At 41.9% G+C, this 27,666-nt stretch overlaps 1 protein-coding gene across 1 annotated transcript in view; it reads left to right on the forward strand.

Annotated features, from left to right (window-relative positions):
• Positions 1-27,666, forward strand: part of IQGAP2 (IQ motif containing GTPase activating protein 2) — a gene marked incomplete in the record, with an annotated part of 4,327,392 nt that overhangs the window by 2,885,570 nt on the left and 1,414,156 nt on the right. Inside the window, 1 exon segment of the mRNA XM_044063965.1 lies at positions 25,476-25,559. Within this exon segment, the coding sequence (XP_043919900.1) occupies positions 25,476-25,559 (84 nt within the window).

Raw genomic sequence — 27,666 nt, forward strand, 5'->3', positions numbered from 1 at the left:
GAAAATGGACAACACAGATGCCAGGTTATGGTAAATACATAACTTCTAATTCTGCAACTTTGATTTTCAGAAGTTTTAATTGTCAAGCTCATATTTTAAAGTTTATTCTGACTAATTGTGAAAGTATGAGGAAGGTTTTGTCTGCAGTGGGAAAAATCTGCCTTAAATGCTTTAGTTTCTTCCATTTCACAGGTCGCAACTCATGGTTTAAAGTGTGTTTAGGACTGCTGATATTTCTTCCAAGACTATGGCAACTGGTACTGTTTTGAGGAGGCTTGCTTAGCCTCATTCTCAGAACCTCCCAGAAGATGTGAAAAATTAGATTTTAAATTCTCTTTTGGGCAGAGTTGTTTTTTGGATCCTCTGTTGCAGTGGTTATCAAAAAATATGATAAGGATAAACTGATTCTAGGAATCTCTCAGATTTTCATCCCTCCTTTTCCAAGTTTCCATGTGGTTCTCTACCCCCTTTTTCAATTTTGGCAAGAAACGAACAGTCTCAACAAAATGCTGATAAATGGACATTTAAGAAGCAATAGCAAGATAGTTCCAAAAGGAATGTAGGGGACCCCCCCAAAAAAACAAAAACAGTCTAACATGTCAGAATGGCTATTTAAAGGACCATGTCCTCCACTCCCATCGTCTGAGTCTCCATTTTTTTTTTTTACTTTGGGAACAATTTCAGACAAATGGGTTCTGGAGATAATTCATCAAGGTTACAGATTGCAGTGGGAGGAAATTCCTATGTTTCAGGGAGTAATTACTCATTTACCAGACCAGACTGCCACTTTAAATCCCCTCGACCAGACTACTATAGATTTCCCAGGGAGTAGTAGAGCCAGTTCCTCCTTCCAAGTTTGGGAAAGGTTTTTCTTTCAAGAATGTTTTTGGTACCAAACAAAGAAATTGCCTGGGGACCAGTTCTGGATCTTCATTTCTTTTCTAAACCTATTTGTGATGGAGCACAAGTTCAAAATGCTGCCACTTCACAACCTGTTACCACTTCTTCATTTAAATTTTGTAGTAACACTTGATTTAAAAATTGCTCATCACATCCACATTTCTGTCATTTCTAAATTTGTGTGTCTGAATCACATTATCAGTTCTCTGTCTTACTCAATTTTACTATTTACAGCACCAAGAATGCTCACAACATATCTTTCTCCAGTTATAGTTCATTTCAGGCTACTGGGTATTCAGATTTTTCCATATTTAGATGACTTGCTTATCTTTGCAAAGTATCAAGACTCTCCCTGTCTCTGTTGGGTGTGGGTGAGACAGCTCTTACACAAGCCAGGGCATTATTCCTGATAACCAGTGTATCAGTTGGGTGAGATGAAAGGCCAGAGCATAGCTTGTTATATGAAGGAGTCGTCCATAATCTCCACAAGACTTAGGCTGCTGATTCTGATATTCTTCTTCCCTTTTTACAAGAACAGCAGAACTGATGTGACCCTATGAAAAAACTAATCTAGGATGTTTGGCAGAGATTGAGATATTTTGTACACAATGTAGAATGTGTGGGAAATACATTAGTTGCACCACCTGAAACTAGCTGGAAATGATGATAAAATTTTCCAGTTTAAGTAGAAGATTCCTTATCTTTTCAATTAATTCCCCCTGGTTTTCCTCCAATGTGTTACTAAATCTCTCCCGTAGTCTTAGACCTAGATATTTAGAGGACAGAACTATATGGATTGTCCCACCGTTTAGTCTGTTTCCCAACTTGCCCCATTGCAAAACTGCAGACTTGAACATATTGCATACCAAGCACAAGACCTCCCCAAAGTGTTGGAAAACATTCAGAACCGTAGTCAGCACTTTGGGAAAATTATTACCCATTAGTCATCAGTGAACATAAGAACAAAACTAACTGCTGCATCCAAATTCGTCTGGAGCTCTAATACTGTTCTAACCCAGTAAGCTACCTCCTCAGTAATCAACAGAAATAAACCCAGACACAGATAACCTTGTCTGGTCCTTCTACCAGTTAGATCTTTTTTTAAAGACGCTGTGATGAAAGGAGATCCTGCCAGCACAGCTAGCCAGAATTTTGTAAATAATTGTCATTTGTGAATATCAACATGATTTGTATCAGATGCTTGCAGCTGTATTAGAACTGTATGTCATGTGTCTATCAAACTGGTTTATACAGATGTGTGTTGAAAAGGTATTTTGTAAAGTGTTTGTGTTTAAAATGTATCCATAGTGTGCCCTACTGGAAGAGAACAGAAATGTTCATGCAGTGTTGTAACTGTTTAAATGTATATATTTTAAGGGTGGAAACTGGAATACAGGAGATTAACTTCAGTCCAGCAAACTTTAGGAAAATAGCTGAAATTAAATTACTATATAGGCTACACAATAAAATATGGTATCTTGCAGTTTTTGGTGCAACTAGAGACACAGAGACTGTGCTGAGAAGCTTTCTGTATTATCCTAAGGGTGAACTAATTATTAGTCTTGAAAGCTTGAAGCAATGCAATTGTTTTATAAATTCCAGCAACTGCCAAGATCTGAGATCTATGTATTTTCACAGGTAGATGCTAAATACTGCTAGCTTCCAGCTTTCGCCTGGGAACTAGAGTCTGATGACAAGAAGTGATGTCATTCTGCAAGCTATCCCAGCAATAATATTTGAGTTATTCATTTGAGAAGTTTTTTAGTGAGACAGAGCATTCTGTCTTAGACCTGACAACAACTAGAAGATCCATTCACCAAATCTGCCCTTTCTTTGTTGGTATGTTGTTGGGTTATAGTATAATTCTCAAAGATTCAGTCAGGAATGTAGTGAAACTTAGTTTAGATATTTTTCTTTCTTTATTTGAGACTGTCCTGCAATGTTGTTTTAAATATTTGCTGTGGGTTTGAACTCTGTCACTATGAATATATAATTTAGTATTGTCTTGTTCTTTTATTTATTATTATATATTTTTAAACCTTTTATTGTGGCTGATTTGTATAGAGATATGTAAGCTTTGAGATTACTTGCATATTTATTTGGTGACATTGTGTGGGCCACTCCTAATAGCCTTGCTCTTGGTCAAATCAATCTACCGTTTGTTTTAATATCAGTATAACACAGTTAAATTGGTCACCCTTTGTTAAGGGCCTTAAAGTAGCCAATAAGGGGTTCTGGTGGCAGTGATGACTATCTTATAGTATGGGTAGAAGGGGGCATAGCTAGTAAACCTGTGCCAGCCTTTCCCTGGTGTGTGTGTGTGTGTGTGTGTGTGTGTGTGTGTGTGTGTGTGTGTGTGTGTGTGTGTGTGTGTGTGTGTGTGTGTGTGTAAATCAAACCTCAGAGTGTGTGTGTGTGTCAGCTACTTGGGCAGGGACATGAAGCACTGATTGGAGACAGAGCGGGTGCTTGCGGTCTTGGTTTTGTCACTCAGCTGAGATCTCAACTCTATACCTGTGCCAGTGGGGAGTCTTATTGAGGATCTGGAGGAAGAGTGAGAAACCAGCACCAGACTGACTGTGATCTATATGTGCTCTTAAGGAAAATTGCACTTGATGCAGAGAGCTGCATCTGGAAATACTGTGCGAGGGTCTGTCATCCTCCCAGTGAATTTTCCCCCACTGTTGCCAGTAGTGAGGTAGGGTATCCACATTTCATATTGGTTGACAATGGTGGGATCACCACATCACATATTGGTTGGCAGTGGTGGGATCACCATCTCACATATTGGGATTCAGTGGTGTAGATATTGAACTCCTGTAGCCTGTAAACAGTAGTCACTAAAGAAGGTGTTTGTGCTGTCAAGGAGCCACATGGTAGACATTCAGAGTTTCATATCACAATAGTTGTATTTATTTTGTTGTAGCTTAGTCAGGGAGTGCACTCAAGGATGTCCGCAGAGGAGTATGGCAAGCTGACAAGGACCCAGTTGGCTGAGGTGTGCCCAGACAAAGGATTGGTGTATGCCAACATGACTAAAGCAGAAATTATTGCAGCCTTAACCACAGCTGCATCACAGACCAGTAACCAGGAGGACAACCAAACTGGCCTTGGGGATGTACAACTCTCAGAAAATGGACAGTTCAACTTTGCCTCAGAGGACTTAAACATCCATCTGGAGTTAGCGACTGGAGCTGGAGGCCAAATGTTTAGAACTAGAATCAACAGAGAGACTGCAGTAGGAGAAACGAATGGAATTAGAAGCAGCAGAGAGACTGAGACATCTGGAAGCTGAAGAATATGAGAGGCAGAGGCAACATGAAAAGGAGATGCTGACTCGTCGCCAGGGTCATGGACGTAATGGGGAAGGGAATAACTGAACCCCAGAAGCAATACAGGTCAGTAAATTTCTTCCACAATTTACAGAGGGTGATAATTTTGATAGTTTTATTCATATGTTCGAAAGGGTATGTAAACAGTATAATGTTGTCCTAGAGCTCTGGATATGGTTCCTGACCCTCCCCCCTTACTTCATGATAAAGCTGTGACTGCTGTTTCTAAATTGTCTGATACTCATTGCTTAAATTATAATACAGTTAAAATTGTTTATTAGAGTGTTTTAAGTTAACACCTGAACCTTATAGAAAAATGTTTTGTGAGCATAAACGCAAAGCAGATGAAAGTGTTTGTGAATATATTGGTGAACTAAGCACTTATTTTCATAGGTGGGTGAGGGGTGTCAGGTTACCACTTTTGAAGGGCTGGCAGACCCTTTGGGTGAGGGAACAAGCCCTTAGAACTTTGTCTGAGGACATGAAAGTCTGGTTGGCAGATAGGGAGTGCAATACCGCAGATGTGTTGGGGAAAAAGTGAGACCTGTACCTAACAAGCAGGGCATCACTGCACAAGAAAGGGATACCTAGTGCTGCACATGGGTCTAAAGGAACCCATGGTGGACAGCCTAAAACTGCCCCAACAGAGTTCGCCATTAACAGGGGACGACACTAGTTCAGGTATATGGCCAGGATCAAAGGGTTAAATGTTTTAAATGTAACCAGTGGGGCCATGTAGCATATAGATGTCCATGGAGGCAAGGTGGGGAACAAAAGGTAGGGGAGCCAGCAAGTGGGAATGCCAGTGGTAAGTTGTCTGGAGACAACAAGGGTGCAAAACTACCAAAGATGTTATATCCTGTCTTAGTAGATGGGAAACAGGCCACTGCTGAGAGAGAGAGAGCCTCTGACCTAACTATTGTGAAGCCTGTATTGGGTAAAGAGGAGCACTACTTGCTTGGCAGTCTGCTCCAGTCAGAGCTTTAGGAGGGACCCCATTCCAAATAACTTTGGCTGGGCTTCACCTTGACTGGGAGGATGGAAAAGGAAGCAAGCAAATAGGTGTGTTTGAAGATATCCCTACAGATGTCCTGATAAGGAATGATTTTGATAATGCAGTGTGTTGTGTGCATGCAGTGACACATAGTAGGCTTGGAAACAGGCATGTAGGTCTGGTAGCCTGGGGGGGGGGGCAGATGGACCACACACGTGAAGCCAAGACTAGTGAGGAGGCTACTTCAGGGAGGGAGCTACCCTGTAGCAGTGAGACTGAAGGTGAGCCACAGCTGCTAGTGGGTACTGATGTTCCCTTGGACAGAGTGACTGCAAGGGCAGAGGTGAGTAGTAGTACCCAGGCTGACAGTGAGACACCGCTGTCAGAGGATATCAGACCTCCTGTGGAAGGGGAGCTGGGAATGGTTACAAAGAGAGAGTAGAGACAGGCTCAGCTCTCAGACCCTACATTACAAGGCTTGAGGAAGGTAGCCAGGAAGGCACCTGATTCTCAAGGAAAAGGGGAATCTGTATACTGGAACATAGAGTTACTGTATAGAGAGTGGGCCATTAAGGGAGGGCTAGAGATGAGAGAATACAGCAGTTGGTAGTACCCAGAGCCTACTGTATAGCACTTCTAGCCATAGCCCATGACATTCCCTTTGCAGGTCATATGTGCATAAAGTGTAACAAGAGATGTATTATGCAAAACATTTATTGGCCTGGGATTTCCAGGGATGTAACAGGCTAATTTAGGACTTGAGCAGTGCGAAAAGGTAGGCAAGACAGGAGACAAGGTCAAAGCTCCTTTGGTGCCTTTGCCTGTGATTGAGGAGCAATTTTAGAGGGTAGCTATGGATATTGTGCATCTCTGAGTACCCCAGTTCCACAGAGAAGTATATCCTAGTGGTAGTAGATTATGCTACCAGATACCCTGAGGTGGTGGCTCTGTCCTCCATTGAGGCTGAAAAGGTGGCAAGTGCTTTGCTAGAGATTTTCAGCAGGGTAGGTTTTTCAAAGGAAATACTGACTGATAGAGGTGCAAATTTCATGTCAGACCTGCTGGCTTGTCTGTGGGAATGCTGTGGGGTGAAGCACCTTAAGACCACCCCCTTCCATCCCCAGACTAATGGTCTGGTAGAGAGGTTAAACTCTACACTAAAGACCATGCTGCAGGCATTTGCAGACCAGTTTAAGAGAGAGTGGGACAAATATTTGCTCCATCTCTTGTTTGCTTACAGAAAGGTGTCCTAGGAATCCACAGGGTTTTCACCCTTTGAGTTGCTGTATGGGCATAGGGTGAGGGAGACCTCAAGATTTAATTCGCAATGAGTGGGAGGGTGAGTGTGAATCCCACAAGGAGTCTGTTGTGGCATATGTCCTAAACCTCAGGAGAAGGCTCCGGGAACTCATGGGCTTTGCCCAGGAGAGCCTGGCAGGAGTCTAACAGCAGGAGGAGGTCTGGTATGACAGGAATGCTCAAGCCAAAGAGCATGCTGTAGGGCAGCAGGTGATGGTTCGTATTCCTGTCAGACACAACAAGCTGCAGGCAGCTTGGGAGGGACCCTTCAAAGTGGTAAAGAAGTTCAGTGATGTTAACTGCATGGTAGAACTGCTAGGCAGGGGCAGAAATTGTGCCATGTTAACACCATGAAATCTGGTGCTAAGTATTTACAGTGGAAGCAAGAGGAGTCTAAGGGGTATCTATGGCTACAGGGAGCCAGCCAGCAAAATCCCAAGTCACTGTGGTGGGGTCTAGGGTTGCAGGCATATGATACAACCATACAACACTGTAATGGGGTCAGCAATGCAAAGGCAGCTGGAATCTCAAGACAAGGTATGGGGTAATGTATTCCCAGATAGGCTCATCCCCCTCGAGCAACGTTTCTCAAGAGTCGCTTGAAACGCTAGCTTGAGTCTTCAAATGGGGGAAGAAGTGTGATGAAAGGAGATACTGCCAGCACAAGTAGCTGGAATTTTGTAAATAATTGTCATTTGTGAATATCAGCATGATTTATATAAGATGCTTGTGTTACAACTGTATTAGAACTGCATGTCATGTATGTATTAAACTGGTTTGTACAGACTTGTGTTGAAAAGGTGTTTTGTAAAGTGCTTGTGCATAAAATGTATCTACAGTGTGCCCTACTGGAAGAGAACAGAAATGTACATGCAGCATTATAACTGTTGACATGTATATATTTTAACAGTGAAAGCGAATACAGGAGATTAAATACAGACATGCAAACTTTAGGTAAACAGCTGAAATTTAATTACTTTATAGGTTACACAATAAAATATGGATTCTTTCAATTTTCAATGCAGTTAGAGACTGAGTCTGTGCTGAGAAGCTTTCTGTATTGTCTTTAGGGTGAACCAATTACTAGTCTTGAAAGCATGAAGGAATGCAATTGTTTTATGACTTCCAGCATTTGCCAAAGATCTGAGGTCTATGTATTTTCACAGGTAGATGCTAAATACTGCCAGCTTCCAACTGTGCGAGTTTCACCTGGGAACTAGAGTCAGATGACAAGAAATTATGTCATTCTGCAAGCTATCCCAGCAGAATCATTCTTTATCCCGTCTTGGACCTAACAAAACTAGAAGATCCATTCACCACATCTGCCTTGCACTATTCGTAAGTTCTTAGGTTATAGTATAATTCTCTTTTAGTCAGGAATATAATGAAGCTTAGTTTAGATAGTTTTCTTTATTTATTTAAGACTGTCCTGCAATAGTGTTTTAAATATTTCCTGTGGTTATGAACTCTGATATCACCGTGAATATACAAGTATTAGTATTGTCTTGTTCATGTATATTTATTAAATATATTTAAACCTTTCATTGTGATTGATCTGTGTAGAGATATTTAGGTTTTGAGAGTAGTTGCATATTTATTTGGTAACACTGTGTGGGCCACTCTTATTAGCCTTGCTCTTGGTCAAGCTACCATTTGTGTTGATATTAATATTACACAGTAAATTTAGTCACCCTTTGTAAAGGGCCTTAAAGTAGCTGATAAGGGGTTCTGGTGGCAGTGATAACTATGTTTTAGTCTGGGCAGAAGGGGACACCGCTAGTAAATCTGTGCCAGCCTTTCCCAGGTAGGTAGGTGTGTGTGTGTGTGTCAACTACTTGGGCAGGGTCATGAAGCACTGGTTGGACAGAGAGGGTGTTCAGGGTCTTGGCTTGGTCACTCAGCTGAGATCTCAACTCTATAGCTGTGCCAGTGGGGAGTCTTATTGGGGATCTGGAGGAAGAGTGAAAAAAACAGCCCCAGTCTGACTTTGGTGTCTGTGTGCTCAGGAAATTGCACTTGATGCAGAGCTGTATCTGGAAATACTGTGTCTGTCATCTTCTCAGTGAACGTCCCCCACTGTTGCCAGTGGTGAGGATTGAGGCTCCTTGATTACTGGTCCAGTGGTGGAATAGTCACATCACAGGCCAACATTAATTATATCCCAAAAACATGGGGCAGCATATAAACACTTAACCCATTCCAGGAAGGGGGTGCAAAATTCCTGTATTCCTAAAAAGTAATTCCTAGGCTTCTGTTTCAGATGACTTTTTGATAATATAAAGGCCTATCCCAGCCTATGCTGTGGCTGATTATATTTATGTAAAAGGCTGCTAGTTCCCACCAATTGCTATACAGTAGATTTTCCTTGTACAAATCCCTTGTGACCCTTTTGGACTTGTTGCAGCAAGACTATATCCAGTTTCATTGCCAAAACCTTGGCAAGTATTTTTAAGTCTAGGTTGATAAGGGATATAGGTCTGAATTGCTAAGCTTCTGGTGCCATTCTAAAGGGATCCAGTATCTGTCTGCCTGGGATGACATGGTCGACAGACCATGATGCCTTGCCAGAGATGGCCTGCACCTGTCACTCCTGGGATTTTGGATACTGGCTAAGGTTCTTGCCGCCCCTATAGTGCCTTTTTTAGGCAAGGTTTAAATGATAAATTCACCACCGTAACAGGAACAGGCAAGCAAAAACTGAGGGTGATGCTACTCAATGCTAGAAGTCTAAATCTCAAAAGGCACTCCTTAAAATGGAGAACATCTATATCTGTGCAGTGACTGAGACCTGGTTCAAGGCTCCAGAGAGCACCCCTGCACTACCAGGCTAAGAACTCCTACCACACTTTTCGACCATGTAACCTGGACCGGAACACCAAAAGCAGAGGTGTGTCCATATTCATTAATGATATCCACACCTCCAGGCTAGTTGCTCAGCATAAGGCAGCCGAGGTTATCCAAGTGCAGCTATTTATTTATTCCAGTTTTGTGACCGGGGAGGTTCATTGTGCTCAGGAGCCTGTTTTCAATGGAGGCCTGGGGAGAAAAGCTCCACATAACAAGTTACATAAAGTATATAATTTTCATTTTGGTTAAGCAGCGAAGTTCCGCATAACAACTTACATATATAGAAGTATCACATTGTAAGTTACATAAACAAATTGAAATAGCAATAGGAAAAAAATTCATATAAATTGCATTCAAATAATAAGATATATTCTAAGTGAGAGGTTTGGAAGGGAAGAAGGTTAGCCAGGAGAAAAGGAAGAGGGGAGGTTAGGAGGTGTGGGGAGAGGAGTGCAGTTACATTTTCTGTGAAGAAATAGGTAGGAGTGGAGTAGTCTTTTGAAGAAGTTTAGGTTGTCACAGGCCCTCAAAGTGGAGGGCAGGGCGTTCCATTTTTTAGCTAGGGTGTAGGAGAGTAAAAGTTGACCAGCAGGACGCTTAGGTTTGTGGATGGTAATAAGGTTTTGATGAGTGGATCTAAGGGGTCTTGGGGGGCTATAAGGTAGGATCATATTAGATAAAGAAGGGCAGCTGGTGGCTTGAAATATTAACTTGTGGGCTGAGAAAATTTGGAGGAGGTCTAGTTGATTTGGGAGTTCAAGCCAGTTTAGAGTTAGTAGAGAGGAGCAATGGTGAGAGGAGGCTTTTGCTTTTGTGGCAGACCTGGAGATTTTGTTGTAGCATACTTCTAGATTGGAGGTGAGAGTGGAAGATAGATTAGTAAGTAGTGGAGCGCCATATAGAAGAGATGGGAGAAGATAGGTAGTGACCAGGGTCAGTCTAGTGGAGGGAGAGAGGAAATGATTATTCCTGTAGAGTAGGCCAAGTTTTATGTGGGTTTTCTGGATGTTAAGTTGGATTTGGGTTGAATTTTAGATGTTCATCAATGGTGATCCTCAAGAGTTTGGCAGAGGGAGCAATATCAATGATAGGGTTGTTGAGGCTGGTAATTTGAAATGAGTTTTTATCAATAGGAATGGCTTTGGAGGGAGTGAATAGGAGGATTTTAGTTTTGTTAGCATTGAGTGAGAGGTGGTATTGGAGCATCCATTTTTCAATGGTTGAGAAGGCAGATTGAGTTAGAGATTTGAGTTCAGATTGGTTGGAGGCATAGCAGATCAGAGTAGAGTCGTCTGCATATTGGACAATTTTTATGTTTGGAATGGAATTGTGGAAATCATTAATGAAGATGTTGAATAGCAGAGGGCCATGAACCCACACTGTGGAAGTAGCAGACTCCAAATCCGACTTCAGACCAGTGACAAGTGGAGAACCACAGGGTTCAGTCCTGGGTCCTCTCCTGTTTGGTATCTACATCTCTGAAGTACAGGCTAACACAGAAGGTCTTTGGCTAACAAAGTTCACAGATGACTGCCAACTAGGAGCCATAATCAAAACTCCTAACAGTGTGGACATCCTACAAAAGGGCCTCACTGAGACAGATGCCTGGTGTCAAAGCCATAGCCTCAAGCTCAATGCCAAAAAGTGCATTGTCATCCCCTTTGGTAAAAACTCTGTACCAATGAACTACAACATAGGCGGTAGTATACTTAACACCAAAAGTGTGATGAGACCTTGGGACACGTGGACAGTAGTCTCTCCTTTGATAGTCACATCACCACAGTAGTCAGGAAATCCTTCTATGTGGCACACCTCATCACAAAAGGTTTCTCATCCAGAAAAAAAGAGGTCATTGTTCCCCTCTACTCATCACTTAGACCCATTATAGAGTACAACGCCACTTTTGGTATGTACCATACAAGACACCTGCAACAACTGGAAAGACCACATAAGTACATCACCAAGAGGATCACTGGCCTCAAGCAGATGCCCTATACAGCTCGACTGAAGAAACTCCAGCTGTACTCTGTTGCATACCGCCTACTCAGAGGTGATCTCTGCCTGACATATACAAGGCCATGTCCAACCCAGAATTGATGGACATGCTCCACCTAAAGAAAACCATATTCCCTCAAACCACACGCTCCAGAGATCTAAACCTCACCACAACAATAAATAGGATGTGCTGGAGGGATAGATTCCTGTCCCAGAGACTTCCCATGCTCTGGAACAAGATTCCAATCTACAATAGGCAGAGCTCCTCGCTAACCCTCTTCAAGAGAAACCGTAACGAGTGGATGGGAAACAGAAAGTGTACCCCAGGGATTACTTCAATGGCTCTGCTGGACAGAGGCACAGGGAACTAATCTTAAGGGGGCGGCGAAAGCCAACACATTCCGGCTGGGTTTATAAATGCCTTCGGGCAGATAGCCTAGTACCTACCTATGAACCTAGAACATCAGTCAGACTTGAAGGCAGTTTGTCATTACTAGAGTTCCACTTAAAGTGGGCTTATATCCAGTTCTTAACCTTCTGTGTGAATTTGTCTATATTGATGAGATGATTTGTTGGAGCATAGTCAGGTAATCCTCATGTATATCTGTATGACGTGTTTGTGTTTCTCTGTGGGTAAGTTTAAGGTTAGAATATATGGGCATGAAGAGGAATAATTCAGTGAGAAATAATTTAAACAGTGCACTGGCAAAACATGTCAGTGAGTATTTGGAACATTATTTTTCTTGTATGCCTATTGACTCCATACCTCTTAATATTAGGGTGGGCCCCAAACATTACAGCTGGATAAGAAGGAACTTATTTGGGAACTCTGACTAAATGCAGGGGTGTGGCCAAGTATCAATAAACAAACTTCTATTCTCTGTGTGTTAACTTAGAGCCCTCTAACAATGAAATAAGGACCTAGATGAAATCGTAGTTACAAGTGTTTTGATTTTTTATTGATATTTAGTTTAAATTTTTTTACTGTGGTCTTATTTAAGATTGATTAGATGCTGTCCTTTTTTTTAATTGTTTTTATTGAAGGCTGTTGTATATATATGGACGTAACGATTGGGACAAGTAGCAAGAAAGGAACTAATAGGGAAAGGGGGGGATGTTTTTTATTCGCCATTGAAGATCCCAGTTTGATGTGATATTTTAAATGGAAATATAGTAGTCTTTTGATATGAAGCTTTTGTTTTTAACCAGTTAGTGAAACTTGAGTTGTCTATGATGATTAGTGTATTGTTTCCTATCCAGCAATGAGATTTCAATGTTATGCAATATGTAAGTAGCATTCATTCTAGTCATTGGTGCAAAGCGTTTTGTTAAACAGATTTAAATTGTCTGCAATGACCAATGAACTATGTTTGTAGTGCATTTTAATTCTTATTTTTAAGTGCACAGTATCTGAAGAAGTCTATTATTCAATGGACAAAAGTGCTTATGTTATTGTTTTAACACTTGTGATACCGTTTTATCGTTTCTATTAAGTGCAGAAAAATTAATAAAAGTAAGTTTTGTACCCGAGCTGATTCCAACGCCGTGTTTTTTGTTACATAAATCTGTAGTGTGTTGAATGAGAAATATCTATCCTGCTTCATCTTTAAATGAAATCCCTGGAGAAAGTCAGGACAACATCTTCTGGGTTGACCTGCCTCCTTATATCCATCACCTGGTAGGTACGCATCCAGGTCTTTACCACTACTTGACTTTGCCTGTATTATTCCCTTAGCCATCTGGTGATGTGAACTTTGGCTCTAGATAATGGCCAGTGTTGATGTGACATTCTGACCCCACATGCAAAAATGAGAAAAAGGGGGGTTTGGATGGATGGATTTCCTTTTTCATAAAGTTCTGTTCTTTAGATCATTTAACACTGCACTGATCATTTAACACTGCACTGAAATGGAAATGATGACTTAGCTGTCTCTTGCTAAACTGTCAGAAATTCAGCAAAGAAACTGTAATCCTCATTAGTGACATAGATGTTACCTCTTATCCATTCTTCACTGTAACTGTTCCCACTCAGGTATACCACTTGCTGTTCCTACTGATTTGCACACTGTGGGTATCTGTTTAAGGAGGTGTTGTGGAACATGAGAATAACACATCTTCTTAAATTTCCCTGTTTATCATTGGCAAACAATTATATGCAAGTTCCTAGTTTTAAATTTACTGACTTCATGCACTTATTTCATTTCCTGTAAGCAAACGATCTGTGACCCTCCCTCCTAATTCTTTGTTGTATTCTGATCATAAGAAAAGTTTTACTCCTAGGTTAGGTGCTTTAATGGCCAGCTATGGACCCCTTCAGTAGTGCAGTAACCCTCCACCACCCCAGACAATGAAGTAGACTGGCATTATGGTTATCACAATCCCCTAACATGACAAAAAACCTTCTCATATTAACTATGGCAGACCAGTACTAGTTTACGTATATGTAATTAACAATAATAAAGAGCTTTAGTTACAACTACAGCTTGCTTATTCAGAAGTTCTGGCATGATGCACTATTGCATCACTGCTCAGCAAAAGGTGGTAATGTGTTAGTGACACTGTTGCCTCCTTCATCCTGGGCAAGATTAATGGGATGAGGACAATTACATCAGACCACCTTGCTTCAATCCCAGGAAGAGGAAAAAGTCCACCGTCATCATCCATACCCATGCATCTGTGTCTGTCAGTGATAGTGGTCTCAGATTACCGTACCTTGTCATGTAATGCATTAGTGTACTAAGACAAAAAAAATAATTCTGGCACAAATTAAAATTAATGTTACCATCCACTACAAAAGAAGCCATTTCTGGTAGCACATGGAAAAGATGTCTATGCACAGTGTTATAACCACCGAAAATAGAATCCTGATAACATTGCAATGCAAGATCAATACATCCACAAGACTACAAGCAGATGTTAGTGAGCACTGCTGTAAATGAACATTTAAGGTATTAATCTAATGTTAGTATTGCTTAACCAATCCAAACCTGAACAAAATGAATCATCAAGTCCCATTAGTTAAACAACATTGCTCATCCACAGAGTCAGAGACCCAGTGAAATTGTCTGATAATTTTTTCTGGCAATTTGCCAGACTCGGGGACTTTAAAGGGCCTTAGCTCCATCTTTGAAAGGTCTCCTGCTTTTACTGGTTTGATTTACCTTTTGGTGTGGCTTGTTAGCCTCAGATTAAGTACTGGGTGATTGTATCAGTTCACTTGGGTCTCTGCTGTTTATTACATTGTTGGAGAAGGTGCACTGCAGCTCACATCATCTGGAGGGAGTGGAGAGTAGAACTGGAGTACTATGAGATATTCTTCATGTTTCACTGTTGCAGTCATCGCATTTGGATTATCCCTGCCAGAGTAGCCCTCAGTCGACCCGAATACCAGAAGCTTAGTATTTCTACATCAGTTGCTGTCACTCCAGGACTGACGTCAGGTTATCAGTGTTATAAATTAAGGCAGCCGACACCATTACATCAGTCTTTCTTGTTGAGGAGCCCGAAGCAGAAGCAGTTCGCACAAGTGCCAGTCACCGCTACCTGAGTTTTTCATTTCCAAAATTGAAGTTGAAATCTTCTAAATCTAAGTACCCCGTTGGGGATCCTTTTTTCTTGCTCTAACCAATGTCAGAAAAAGTTAACAGTTGTCTTGCCTGTGGAAAGCAAATACCACACCGAGATTTTCATTCTTACTGCGTCACTTGCTTAGGCCCAGACCACGACGTCCTCCGCTGTCACTTTTGTGCTCTGTTCAACGACAGAACTGTATGTCATTGGGCCCTTATTGTAGCTAGATATTTTCGCTCTCAGTCCTCGAATTCCAGTATGGCTTTGGTAAGCAATCCGACAGCAGATCTTCTGAAAAAACGTGAAGATAAAGACAAACAGACTGCACAGGTCCAAAACTGCCGACCACGCTATCGTTAAGCTAGTCGTTAGTTCTCTGGTCCTCAGTGAGGCGCTCTCACAGCCCCTGATGCCCACTTCTGTGGATTCGCAGGCCACTACCAAGTCCCTTTCGGTATGTCGCGAGACTCTACATCGACTAAGGATCCTGCGGATGTCTCTACCTTGGATTTGTCTGGAGCCGCTGTGCAGGCACCAGCTACTGAGGAAGTACTTCGCACTACCAAGTCTCGACACAGACCAACTTATTTTGCATCTACCTTTTTTCGAAAACTACCGAGTTTCTAAGGCCCAGGGTATGAACCACACCCAAGAAACCGATGACCCAATCTCAGGCACCTGCTTCCTTGCCTCAGTCTCAGATGCTTAAAATGGCGGAAGACCTTATAATGCTTATCAGGGAAAGCCAGGCTACCCCTTCCAAAAGAAAGAGATTTGCCCCCAGTAGTTTTATCTGAACAGGAGTCCGATGACTCTGATGCATCTGATTATTAAGATGTGTAACCCCTCTCAGGTTATGAGGATTCTGATGCAGAGGAATCCATCCCTTCAGCCTCTCCACCCAAGGACTTCTCCTGTGGAGAAACCCTGCATACCTTAAGGAAACTTTTCCAATGGGAATGACAGGACTACCCTCAGTCAAAAAAGAGACTCAGGGAATTTCTAGATCTTCCACAGCACAGACCTCTGGCCATTCCTCCTGTCTTTAATGTTGTGGATGATTTTTTTTTTTTTTTTTTTGTAATCCAGTTCAACTCCTGACACCCTCCCTCCTGCTCCCAGGAAACCAGACAGGTAATGTAGAGTCCCTGACTCTCACAAATTTATATTCAAAAATCATACTGCTGACCCCGAGGCTATCTCTCAAGGACGTAAAGGAATTAAAGCAACTTCTGCTAAGAATCCCACCCCCTCAGATAGGGATTCCCGAGTATTAGACAGATGGGGTAAAAAAGTATACACCTCTGCAACTCTTGCTATTAGAGCACTAAATTGTTAGTTCCATATGCTGAAATATCAGCAACATACCATGGAACTCCTCAAACAAAAAAATGATATATCTTCCTTTCCTGCTTGTGCAGAAAATAGAGCTACAAGAGTTAATGCATTCTGCAAGTGAAGTAACTAAGCACACCTTACAATGTGATTTTGATGCCCTAGAAGCATCTTGCAGGGCAGCAGTCACTGGTTCTGTCCATAGAAGACATGCTTGGCTAAAGGAACAGCCCTTGCCAGACCATGTCAAATCCAAATTATTGGGCGCACCACTGCACAAAGACAATTTATTTGGCACCAAGGCAGAAGAGGTCTTAAAAAAGATGGAAGAAAAAGCTAAATCTATGCAGACAGTTAAAGACTTCTTGCAGGTCCAGCCACCGAGGTTCAGTAGGCATTGCCCCTCCAAGCACTGATCCTTTCCTACCCCTGCCAGGTCAGCTAAGCCCAGACCCCGGGGAAGCAGGCCCCCCCAAGACAGCAGCCCCAGGGAATGCAGAGATCTAAGCAATGGAGTTCCTCCTCTTCAAAACCAGGGAGTGCTAAGCCCACCCCCCCCTCATGGTAAGAACTCACAATGACTTCACGCTTCCACCCCTCCCTCTTCCCACCTGCTTTTGCCCCTAGGAGGAAAACTATCCTTCCACCCAAGCACCTGGGCAACCATTACCAACGGCCACTGGGTCCTCAACATAGTGTCCCAGGGATATAAATTTTATTTCCACAGTCTACCAACCCCAAAAGGGTTCCCAGATCTTCTCCCAAACCAGTGGGCAGAGGCCATAAAGCAAGTCCTTTCCCTGCTCTCGATGAGGGCAATAGAGCATGTTCCTGCAGAACAGGTAGGCCAAGATTACTACTCCAGACTCTTCCTGCTACCCAGAAAAGAGGGCACCTGACACCCCATCCTTGATCTATCCATTCTAAACACTTTCCTGGTGATAACCAGAATTCAAAATGCTCACCCTCCAGCAACTTCTGCCTATGCTCTTCAAGGATGCTTGGTTAGCCACCCTAGACCTAAAAGAGGCCTACCTACACATCCCAGTCAGGGAATCTTGCAGGGAATATCTCTGTTTCAGAACGGGATCACTGCACCTTCAGTTCTCTGCACTTCCCTTTGGCTTATCCACTGCTCCCAGAGTTTTCACAAAATGCCTGGCTTCTGCCATTGCATTCTGCAGACAAAGAAATATTCAAATTTACCCATACTTAGACGACTGCCTGATTCAGGCAGACAGTCAGGAAAGGCTGCTAAAGCACCTGATCTTTGTAAAGGACCTATTAACCTCCCTGGGATATACTATTAATGAAAAGAAATCTAAACTAGTACCCACGCAAAAAAATGTATTCCTGGTAGCAAGCCTGGACACGGCATCCCAAATGGCATTCCTTACACCAGGAAAACAAACCTACCTGGCAACCTACTTCTCTCAACTAGCCACCAGACCCCAGTTATCCACAAGGAAAATCCTGCAAGCTCTGGGGTTCATGGCTTCTTGCATTCTACTCATTCCATATTCCTAACTGCATATGAAGAAACTGCAGTGGTACCTAAAAAGCCATTTGTGTCAACACTCCCAAGACCTGGAAAGTCTTATACCAATAATACCTTACTTAAGGAAACATTTCCTTTGGTGAGCAGCAGCATGCAACAACAACAAGGGACTACCCTTCTCACAACCCCAAGCTGTCCAGACCCTCACCACAGACACATCAGACTATGCCTGGGGTGCACACCTGGATGGCATGTGCATTCAGGGCCAATGGAGTCAAACCAAATACATCTGCACATCAACTAAAAAGAGATGTTAGCTGTTCAGCAAGCTCTGACAGCCTTCGGACCCCTACTCTCCCTGGGTCCTCTACTGATCAAAACAGACAACAACACTGTGATGTGGTATATCAACAAGCAGGGAGGAACTCACTCGTACCTTCTGTGCAGGCTCGCCTTGACACTTTGGCCATGCAAGTAGACCTGCTAGCACAATTCCTGCCAGGCTGTCTAAACACTCTGGCTGACAACTTAAGCAGAAATCTTCTGGACCCACACAAGTGATAGCTAGACCAAAGAACCCTCACCCTTGTAACTCAGAAATGGGGCATCCCGAAGGTCGACCTCTTTGCTTCCCACTCAAACCATCAACTCAGCAAATTCTGCACCAGGGAACTTCACAGGAAGGCCTGGAAAGTGGATGATTTATCCTTTCAGTGGGTCAACCTCTCGGTATATGCACCCCCCCCCTCTACTGGTCATTACAAGGGTGCTGCTCAAAATAAGGGAGGAAAAAGAGGACAGTCCTGATTGCCCCAGACAGGCCATGCCAGTACTGCCACCCTCTGCTGCAAAGCCTGTCACCACTGCCACCATGGCATCTCCCTCAGATCCCAACACTCCTGAACCAGAGGAATGGAGAATTCATGCATCCCCAGTTGCAGACCCTCAATCTAGCAGCCTGGCTTATTCCCTGACCACTGCACAAGTTGCCAATCCAAGCAAACAAGTTCTAGATGTTATAAGTGAGGCCAGATGCCCTAGCACTAGAACGTCTTATGCTGACAAATGGAAAAGGTTTTGCACCTGGATCCAGGCTAAGGGAGCCAGAACTGCTCAGCCCTCCCTACCTCTCATCCTGGATTACCTTCTTTCCATTAAAATTCATGCCTCTGCCATATCTGCTCATTTCAGCACAGAGCCACCTCTTTTCTCCCACCCTCTCATCAAACAGTTCCTAAGAGGGGCTAACAACTTGAGGCCACCCAGAAGAGCACCTACCCCAGCTTAGGACCTTAATTTTGTTTTGGAAAAACTCACCCTTCCCCTCTTTGTATCAGCAGCATCAGCAGAGTTAACGTTTCTCTCTTGGAAGACAGCCTTGCTTCTGGCCATCACTTCAGCTAGAAGAGTATCCGAGCTACAAGCAGTAATGGCTGTAGAGCCCTTCATCATTTTCCACGCTGACAGGGTGTCCCTCAGGACTAACTCATCCTTCATGCCAAAAGTGGTGTCTATTGTGGCTCTCAGCCAATCCATTAATTTGCCCACTTTTTTCCCTAACCCACAAAATAAGGAGGAAATGATTCTGCACACTCTAGGTGTGCACAGGCAGCTCAAATTCTACCTAGACAGGACTAAATCATTTAGGAAGACTGATCAATTGTTAGTCAGCTTTGCTACAGATGCAGAGGGCAAGGCCATATCCAAACAAACCATTTCCAAATGGATAGCACACTGCATCCGTGTCTATTACAAGCAGCACGGGAAACCTCCCTCCAAGGAGATCAGGACACATATTACCAGAGCAACCTCAACCTCTGCAGCTTTCCTCAGAGGGGTCCCCACCAGGGACATCCTTGAGGCTGCAACATGGACATCTGTTCATACCTTCACCAAGCATTACCACCTGCCTATCTTCTCCAAATCTAGGGCAGGCTTTGGCACAGCAGTCTTGCAGGGCATCCTAGCCAGCCCCCAGTCTTCTTGACTGCCTCCACCCTTTACTTCAGCTTTGGAAATCAACCTAAATGTGATGACTGCAGCATTGAAACATGAAGAACATAGTAGTTGTGTACACTTACCATAAATGTAGATGTTCTAGTGTATTCACTGTTGCAGTCCTGGTTTCCCTCCTTCCATCCCCCTTGTCTCTCTCTCAGTTTCTTTCTCTGTCTCTATCCTTACAAGGCTGTTTTGGTATTTACTTTCTACTGGTGATGTTCTTCCATCGTAACCTACCTCCCTCTTAGGAGCTCCTGACAGGGCAAGAAAAACTGATGTAATGGCATCTGCTGCCTTAATTTATACCACTGACGACCAGACATCAGTCCTGGTGCGATGGCAACCAATGTAGAAATACTAAGCCTCTGGTATTCTGGCCAACTGAGGGCTACCCTGGCAGGGACAACCCAAATGTGATGACTGCAACTGTGAATACACTCGCAACATCTACATTTATGTTAAGTGTACACAACTGTACTTTTTGGATCCTTATGGATATTTTGTTTTTTATGAGGCACTCGTTCCTTACTGGCTGATGCTCGCCTCTGAGGCTTATTACATGCCAGCTCCCACTTCATTTTTTTTTTTAAATCTGTCCAGTGATGACCTTCCCCATCTTCCATAATAGAGTGGAGTTCTGATCTCAGCTTTGGAGAAAGTGCCAGACTTCTTGTGTATTCGTCTTTTCCCCTTTTCATCCACCAACAGTGCAAGATTGACTAGAGTAACTTTAAATCCACAGTTGATCATTTCTTTCCTGAATGGCAACATGTCCTCCTGCATTCTAAACAGTCACTGAGAAAAGTCATCCAAGGAATGAAGGGAGCACTTACCCCATTGCACACCTCTTTTCTTCTGAATTAATTGAATCAGTCACTGATAACTTTTCTCTCTTATTTTCCCTATCATGTCTTAGTGGACCAACATAGAGAACCATTTCAGTGGATGGATTTAAGTATATTGACAGTTAGATTGCCTTCTTCAGTAAGTGCCCAAAGAATGATCTTAAGTCACTGTCCTCAGTGGAACTTGGCACACATTCTAGCCTTACGTTTGTCCAGCTTCATCAATTCTCTAATTGGTCCTCTTTGTTCTCTAGTGAGAAATCCTCTGACAGTTCTGTTGCACATCTGGTGTTAGCTATGGTGATGTCTTCGAGTGATTTTATTTTCTTCCTCAATACTTTCACCTCTAGACCACTGCTGAGAGATGTTAGAACAAACTTAATAGTCAATTCTTGGGGGGGGGGGGGGGGGGGGCTTTTTTGAAACACACTAGCCAGCCCCATTTGTTCCTTGCTCTGAGCTCTATCCTGGCACATTGCTGAACAGAGCTTTGGGGTAAAGTACAGCAGAAAAAAAACTTAATCTGAGCAGGATAAATGAGAGGTGCAAATCAAGTGCCCATCTTCCTTCAGGCAAGACCCCTTCCCCACCTTGGATAAACCTATTTCTAAATTGTGTGGCATGATCCCTTTGATGAGATGGTGTTGTGTAAGTGCTTAAATGGAGTTAGGAGATTGTGTTTACAATGGGAGACGAGCCATAGGAGGAGGCCGTCACTTCAAGGTGGGACATCTAAAGGAATACTGTCAAGTGCTTTGCTAATGACTTTGGTTGTTAGTACTTTGAAGTAGAATGGAGGAGAGTCAGTAAGAATTTATTTTGGGGGGGTTGATTGGTTAAGGGTGGGCTGGGTGTAGGTAGATTGCGGAATTGAAGTAGAATGCAGTGTGGGTTCAGCAGTTCAGAAGGGCGAGTGTGGTATTGTTTTGGAGATGTCCATTATTTATATTACTACCACATATGTTATTGACAAGCTTCCAGAGCTACTTTTAGTCATGGAGATTTTTGTTTTGAAGCAAGGTTAGGCGGTTGGGTTTATGTCTTCTTGTGGCTTTTTTTTGGCTAGGTTTCTTAGTTGTGTGAAGTGGTTTTTCATGTGTTGCAGTCTTTTTTCCATGTAATCCAGCCTTTGTCTCTTAGCTATTTATAGTTTGCTGATTTATTGAATCTAGTTACTTGTGGCAAATGCGCATCTCATAGCTTAAAAAGAAAGGCTGTGAGGTTATTGGTTTTGTCATTCAGGTAATATATGTTAAGGCGATCTTCCCAGAAGTGTTGAAAGAGCTATGAGTATGTTTTTTAATGTTTACCTGTAATTTTGATTAAAACGTGTGGAGTTTGGGAGATTGGGATGTCATGGTGAAGGTAACTGAACAGTTGTCACTAGTGGAGGGTGGTGATGTTACCAATGGTGATGGGGTAATTTATGCTGTTAACCTCTAGTAGGGGCAGCTGGAAGAAGAGAGGTTGAGATGGGTAAAGTTGTGTAGTAGTTGAATAAATGTCAAATAAATAAATAGTAATTGGTAAAAGCCAATGTTTGGTGAAGATGCCCAGAAGTACTATGGTTTTGTATAGGTGGCAAGAATGTAGAATGTTTGAGAACAGAGACTGAGACTTGGTGGAATTTAACAGTGAAGGGATCTAGGCAGCTACTTTTCTTGGGGGGCGGGGGGCTAGCATTTTTTGAGGTTGAAGGAGGTGCTTAACCAGTTGGGTGTCATGATTGCTAATGCAGAAGCAAAAGAAGCAGTTATTGAATGTATGTTGAGAAGGGAAGTTCCACCATCAGATCTTTTACCTGGTCTGGTATTGAAGATGTAACTATAGTTTAGGAAGTGAAAGGTAAGATTAAGGGATGATTCTGAACTACTACATCTGGGTTAATGTTACTAGGAAGGGTTGCAGTTTCTTCAATTTGTTTAGCATGCCAGTATGTAGTGAACTGGTAGGATGGTGACGTAACTGGCCTTGATCGGGTTCAATGTCATTACGGAGAAGCAGAATTTGGATTAATGGGAGAAGTTTTATGCAGAATCTGAGGAATTTTTCATAATTAACTTTATAGATGGAGGTCCAGTGATTGATTTACTTTCCAAAACCTTTGCACAGAGTCAGTTGGAAGGGGATTGGAGATGGAGATGTGAGATGTATGGTGAATAGTTGTTTGGGATGACAGAAAGTAATGGTGTTAAGTTTGAGGTATGTAGTATAAAATGCTTTGTTGATATGAGAAGTAGGTGAAGAGGGAGGTTTTGTCTGGGCATAAAGGTTAAAATCTGGATATAATGTTCACTGTACAAGGATGCCATAAAGTGGTGGAAGATGAATAATTGTATTGAGGTGTATAGAAAATAGTTCATATGAAAGTATTGATGGCTTGATGTCTGTATATTTAGTGGATCTAATAGTGGAGATTGCAAATGGGGTTATGTAGTGGAGTTGAAATGGTAGTTAAGGTGGTATTAAGGGTGAAGTGGGTGACAGTGAGTAGAAAGGGGATACAGGTAAGGTCTAATGCAGTAAAGCTGTATGAGTTTTTGGAGGTAATTTGTGTTAAAGGTTGTGGTGAGGTAGTGTCTACTGAAGGTTATATATTTGGTTCAGTTCTGTGTTAAATGTTTCAGAGGGAAAGAGTGACTAAAAATAGTTTAGTGGCTAGCTGTTATGGTTTTAAATGGGTATATGCCTTAGGTTCAAAGGTGAATACTAAGCTAACTGCCGTGAAAGGAGATATTAAGCCTACCAAATAACGAGTTCAGAATCCAACCCTATACCTTGTGTCTGTGAAGCAAAGACTATAGCCATTATGATAAACCCATCCACTTTAAATATTTTTGCAGAGTGAAATTTGATTGAGCACAGCTGTGTTGGAGAACAAGCTCACTTGATTCTGTACATCCCCATCACACTCAAGATTCACACATTGAGCATTGACCCTCCAACCTATCTAATTACACTTACACAATGTGTAGAGCACAGTATTAGTCGCAAATGTCACAGGAGAGGTTTAATGCACCTGCAGTGGGCTTTGAACCTAAACATAGGAGATAATCTATTACTGTGACTCATTGCTTAACTAGTTTATCTAATTAACATATTGTGGTATTAGTGGTAGACTGAATTTGTACTGTCTTTAAATGAGTATTTCTAGGTTGAATTGTGGGTGTTGACAAAGTAGGCATAAATTGGATGATGTATCAGTAGCTAGGGAATTGAGGTAGGAGGGTGAAGCAGGCTACAGGCTGTTGCATCAGTGGGAGTCAGTCTGTACATGTGCACAGGCAGTAGTTTTAGGAAGTGCAGGAGATGCATGGGCTGCTACACTAACTGAATTAGGTGAGTGAGTCTTACTCATAAAATCGGTGTAAAAACAATATGAAACTACAAGCAAGGTGAATCGGCAAAGAAAATTATGCTAAGGGGAAGCTGTACTGCTGCGCAAGTAAAGTATCTTTGGAGGCAAAGACCATATGTGTTAACAGCTTCATTAATGCAGTTAAGGATTTTTTTTTGTTTATAGAAAAGAGGAATGCACAGTGATAATGGTGGGTGAAAGTACCAGCCCACAAACAGGAGGCCAGGCTCACACTCAGCCACTAGTTTAACAGCAAATAGTGAACAGGGTTTATAGTGACATTTTTGCTGCACGCTATTGTTCCTAATGTACTTCAGCAGAGATTTCCATCTTTTCCATTTTTCTTATCTGCAAACGTAGCTCATTACTTAGTCTATAATGAACACCCGAAAGCCCTTACTTTAGTAAGATAAATATTTATGTAGCAGCTATGATAAATCCAGAACTTGTCTGTTGGCAGAGCAGTTTTCCTCTCTTTGTCCCTCTTGGACTTGAGCATTCCTTAAGTTCCTGTACTTTCTGAAGTGCAGCATGGTGGCATGGATTCTTCCTTTACAAAGTTAATGTTCTAATCCTGTCCCAAGTGAGTGAAGGTCTGCCCTGCCCATTTATGTGCATTCCTTTGACAGCATTAATAAGGTTGGGATTACCAAGCCTTGTGCCATGGTGTAGAGGGAAATCGACTCTGTGACCCAGGCAACCTGGGTACAAATAGTGGCACAAGCATGTTAGGCACTGGCTGAGAATGCGTTTGTTTGGCCTTTCCCTGCATGGAGATGTGGTCGATAGGTGGGAGTAGTCCTCTGGTGTAACAGATGAATGCAGGGGAGCGGGATGCCAAGGGGTAGGGCATGAGAGGAAAAACTCCTCTAGTAGAAATGGCCAATGGCATGACCCCTCAGACTCCCTTAGGGTTTGCCCCAGCCTTAGAACAAAGATAGTTCAGGGAGAGCAGTAGGATTGCCTGGTAGACTCTGAGATGGGGTAGCCAGAAAAAAATGAAGCATAAGGGAGACAAATAAAAAAGGTTGGGGTTTTCCAGAGATTCAGGGAAAACCAAGGAGGCTCTGTTGAGAGAGTTCTTTCAGGAATACTTCCTTTACTACATAGACGCATTCAATGAACACTGAAGTTTTGGTGTTATGGTGGCTGCATTGAAACAAATCTTAGTGAAAAGCAGAAATGATCAGAACATTTTATCTGTAAGAAACTTCTTTCGTTACACATTACTTGTGCTTGCTAATGTGGTTTATCAGCTTTTGAAGTATAACAGTCAATGTTTTCTCACTTGATAATGGACTTTCTCTGGAATTATTTTCTTTTAATTTACAGAATTCAAGTGAATGATGTGAAATATATTATCATAAATTAATAGTTAAACTTATGATTGATGATGTTTTTATAGGATCATGTTGCACTGTACAGAATAGAAGATCATATGTTTAGGACTGTTAACTTTAATAGCCTTAATGTGCAGTTGTTCTCTCTTTTCCAATTCCAGGCATCTTGGAAAGGACTGAAGCAAAGAAAATCTTATCAGAGTCGGTTGAAATTGCTTCAGGAGAACATCGCTGCCATCATTAAGGTAGTTTCTTTTTTCTTTTAAAAAAAAAAAAAAAAAAAGAGACATGTGGCTTAAAGGTGACCTAACCGTCCTGTGCGTGACTTAGTGTAATGTTAAAATCGGTTAAATGTTGTAAGTGGTTTATATACTTATAAGTGGGTGATGATTTTGTCATGAAAAGACCATTTCAGCACACCAGATAAGTTTTATATGTATTTGTGTGTGTATATACACACACACACACACACACACACACACACACACACACACATATATACATGTTTGCTGTGGTGTCCAAACCAGCAAACCAGGCAGTAAATAAGATTTATAAATAAACCTAACTGCTGACTAAAACATTGCATTGATAAAGGGTGTGCACATTGTCAGCTAAAGGCAAAGTGTGGTCATTTATATTACAGCAATGAGATATATAGATAAAGGACTATTTACATTAAATTAGACACTTAATTTGGTGTAAAAAGGACAAACTACTCCAGTTTTTTTGACCAGCACAACTTCAGTTTTAAATTTTATGACATCTGATGCCTTCTTTACAATAGATTGATTTTTTTTTTTTTTTTTGGGCGGGAGAGGTGGATTCTGTTGGTGGTAGAATGGGGCAAGATTTAAAAGAATTATGAAAGTAAGTTATTCATTCTTAATAGGATCTCCCTTTCCATTGCTGTGGCCATTTTGACACTGGCTGTGGCACAGTGAAACATCTATAATACCTGCCATCATTAGTGTAAGCAGCTAAGTCTGCATTCTGAAGTCCCTATGTAATATTTTGTAGAAATCTTTGTGGGTGTACAGATGATAATTTAACAAGTAAATATGTTTGCTTGCACACCAAACATAGACCTTGTAATACTACAGCAGGATAGTCCCTATCTGTCTATCTATCTATCTATCTATCTAGGTATTAATTAAGCATGTCATACCAAGCTCTTAGCCTTGTACAGCCAGGATACCTGTGGTCACTATAGAAGGCACAGATAGTACCACTGAAACTTGGTAGGACAGATATTCAGATGTTGCATCACCGCCAAGAAGGCATGTGATCGGCCCAAGTTTATCCAGAGTCACAAAAGCTGCTGGGAAATAGAATCATAGAAAAATATCCCAGCTCATTATTGAAGCAAGAGATCCATAATACCTGCCAACTCCAAACAGGAACTTATTGAGAAAAGCAGAATGTATTGTAAAGGCATGCAGTAAAAAAAAAAAAAAAAAAAACAAACAGGGATAGCTCTTCTTTTCTGCCCCTAAAGGTAATTTTTTTGGTTGTGTTTGGGATCTCCGATGCAGAAATGCTTGTTCTTTTGGATTTTGGACTTGACTTCTTATTTGCTTCCTGGATCCTCCATGTTTGGGTTTCACTCCCACATTCTTTCATATTTGTTGCAGATTTAAGGGAGAGACTATGGTAGAAAGAATGGGCTGAAATCCAGCTGTAGAACATAACCACTCAAAGCACAATCCAAATAACATGTCAGTCTTCAGAGTCAGTCTTAAAATACGACTTGATTTTCTTGTCCACACAGGTTTCTTTGTAAACCACTCCTGGCACATTTAAGATCTTTGACCCATCTCAGTATACTGGAGGTAAGCAGTCTGAAGCTTAGTTGTCAGCTAGTAGTAGTAGTACCTAGCCACTTTTATTACACAGATTGTATCTCATATCCTCATACTGCATCCATTTAGCCTGGAATATGGAAACAAGATCTGGTTTAATTTCATTGCTTACTCCCATTAGTTGCTGTATAGATCTGCATCAGATGTTCTCAGCCATGCTATCCATGGGAAGAGATCACTGCAGGAGTTCTGGCCCTGCAATGTACATGCAGTAAATCTTCCAGAAGTAGCTCAAAACTTCAACATCTGCAGTTTTTGGTAGTCATTCGTACGAAAAGGCCACAAGTTAAAATGTAATCTTCCAATGTTCCTGCTAATTTCATTTATCCTTCTTCAACCTAATTTTCTAGATCTGATCAGGAAGAATATATTTTTATGTTACAGCTTACCAGTTGCTGCATTTAGTATATAAGTTGTCTCCTAACAGCTCATTGACTTTACCTGTTAGCTGTTATATTTTCTACATCATATGCCTTTTCTTTTTACCAGCTTC

Source organism: Protopterus annectens, chromosome 2.part2 (assembly GCF_019279795.1).
Source record: "Protopterus annectens isolate FY-2018-M chromosome 2.part2, PAN1.0, whole genome shotgun sequence".
In the NCBI taxonomy this organism is placed as follows: Eukaryota; Metazoa; Chordata; order Ceratodontiformes; family Protopteridae; genus Protopterus; species Protopterus annectens.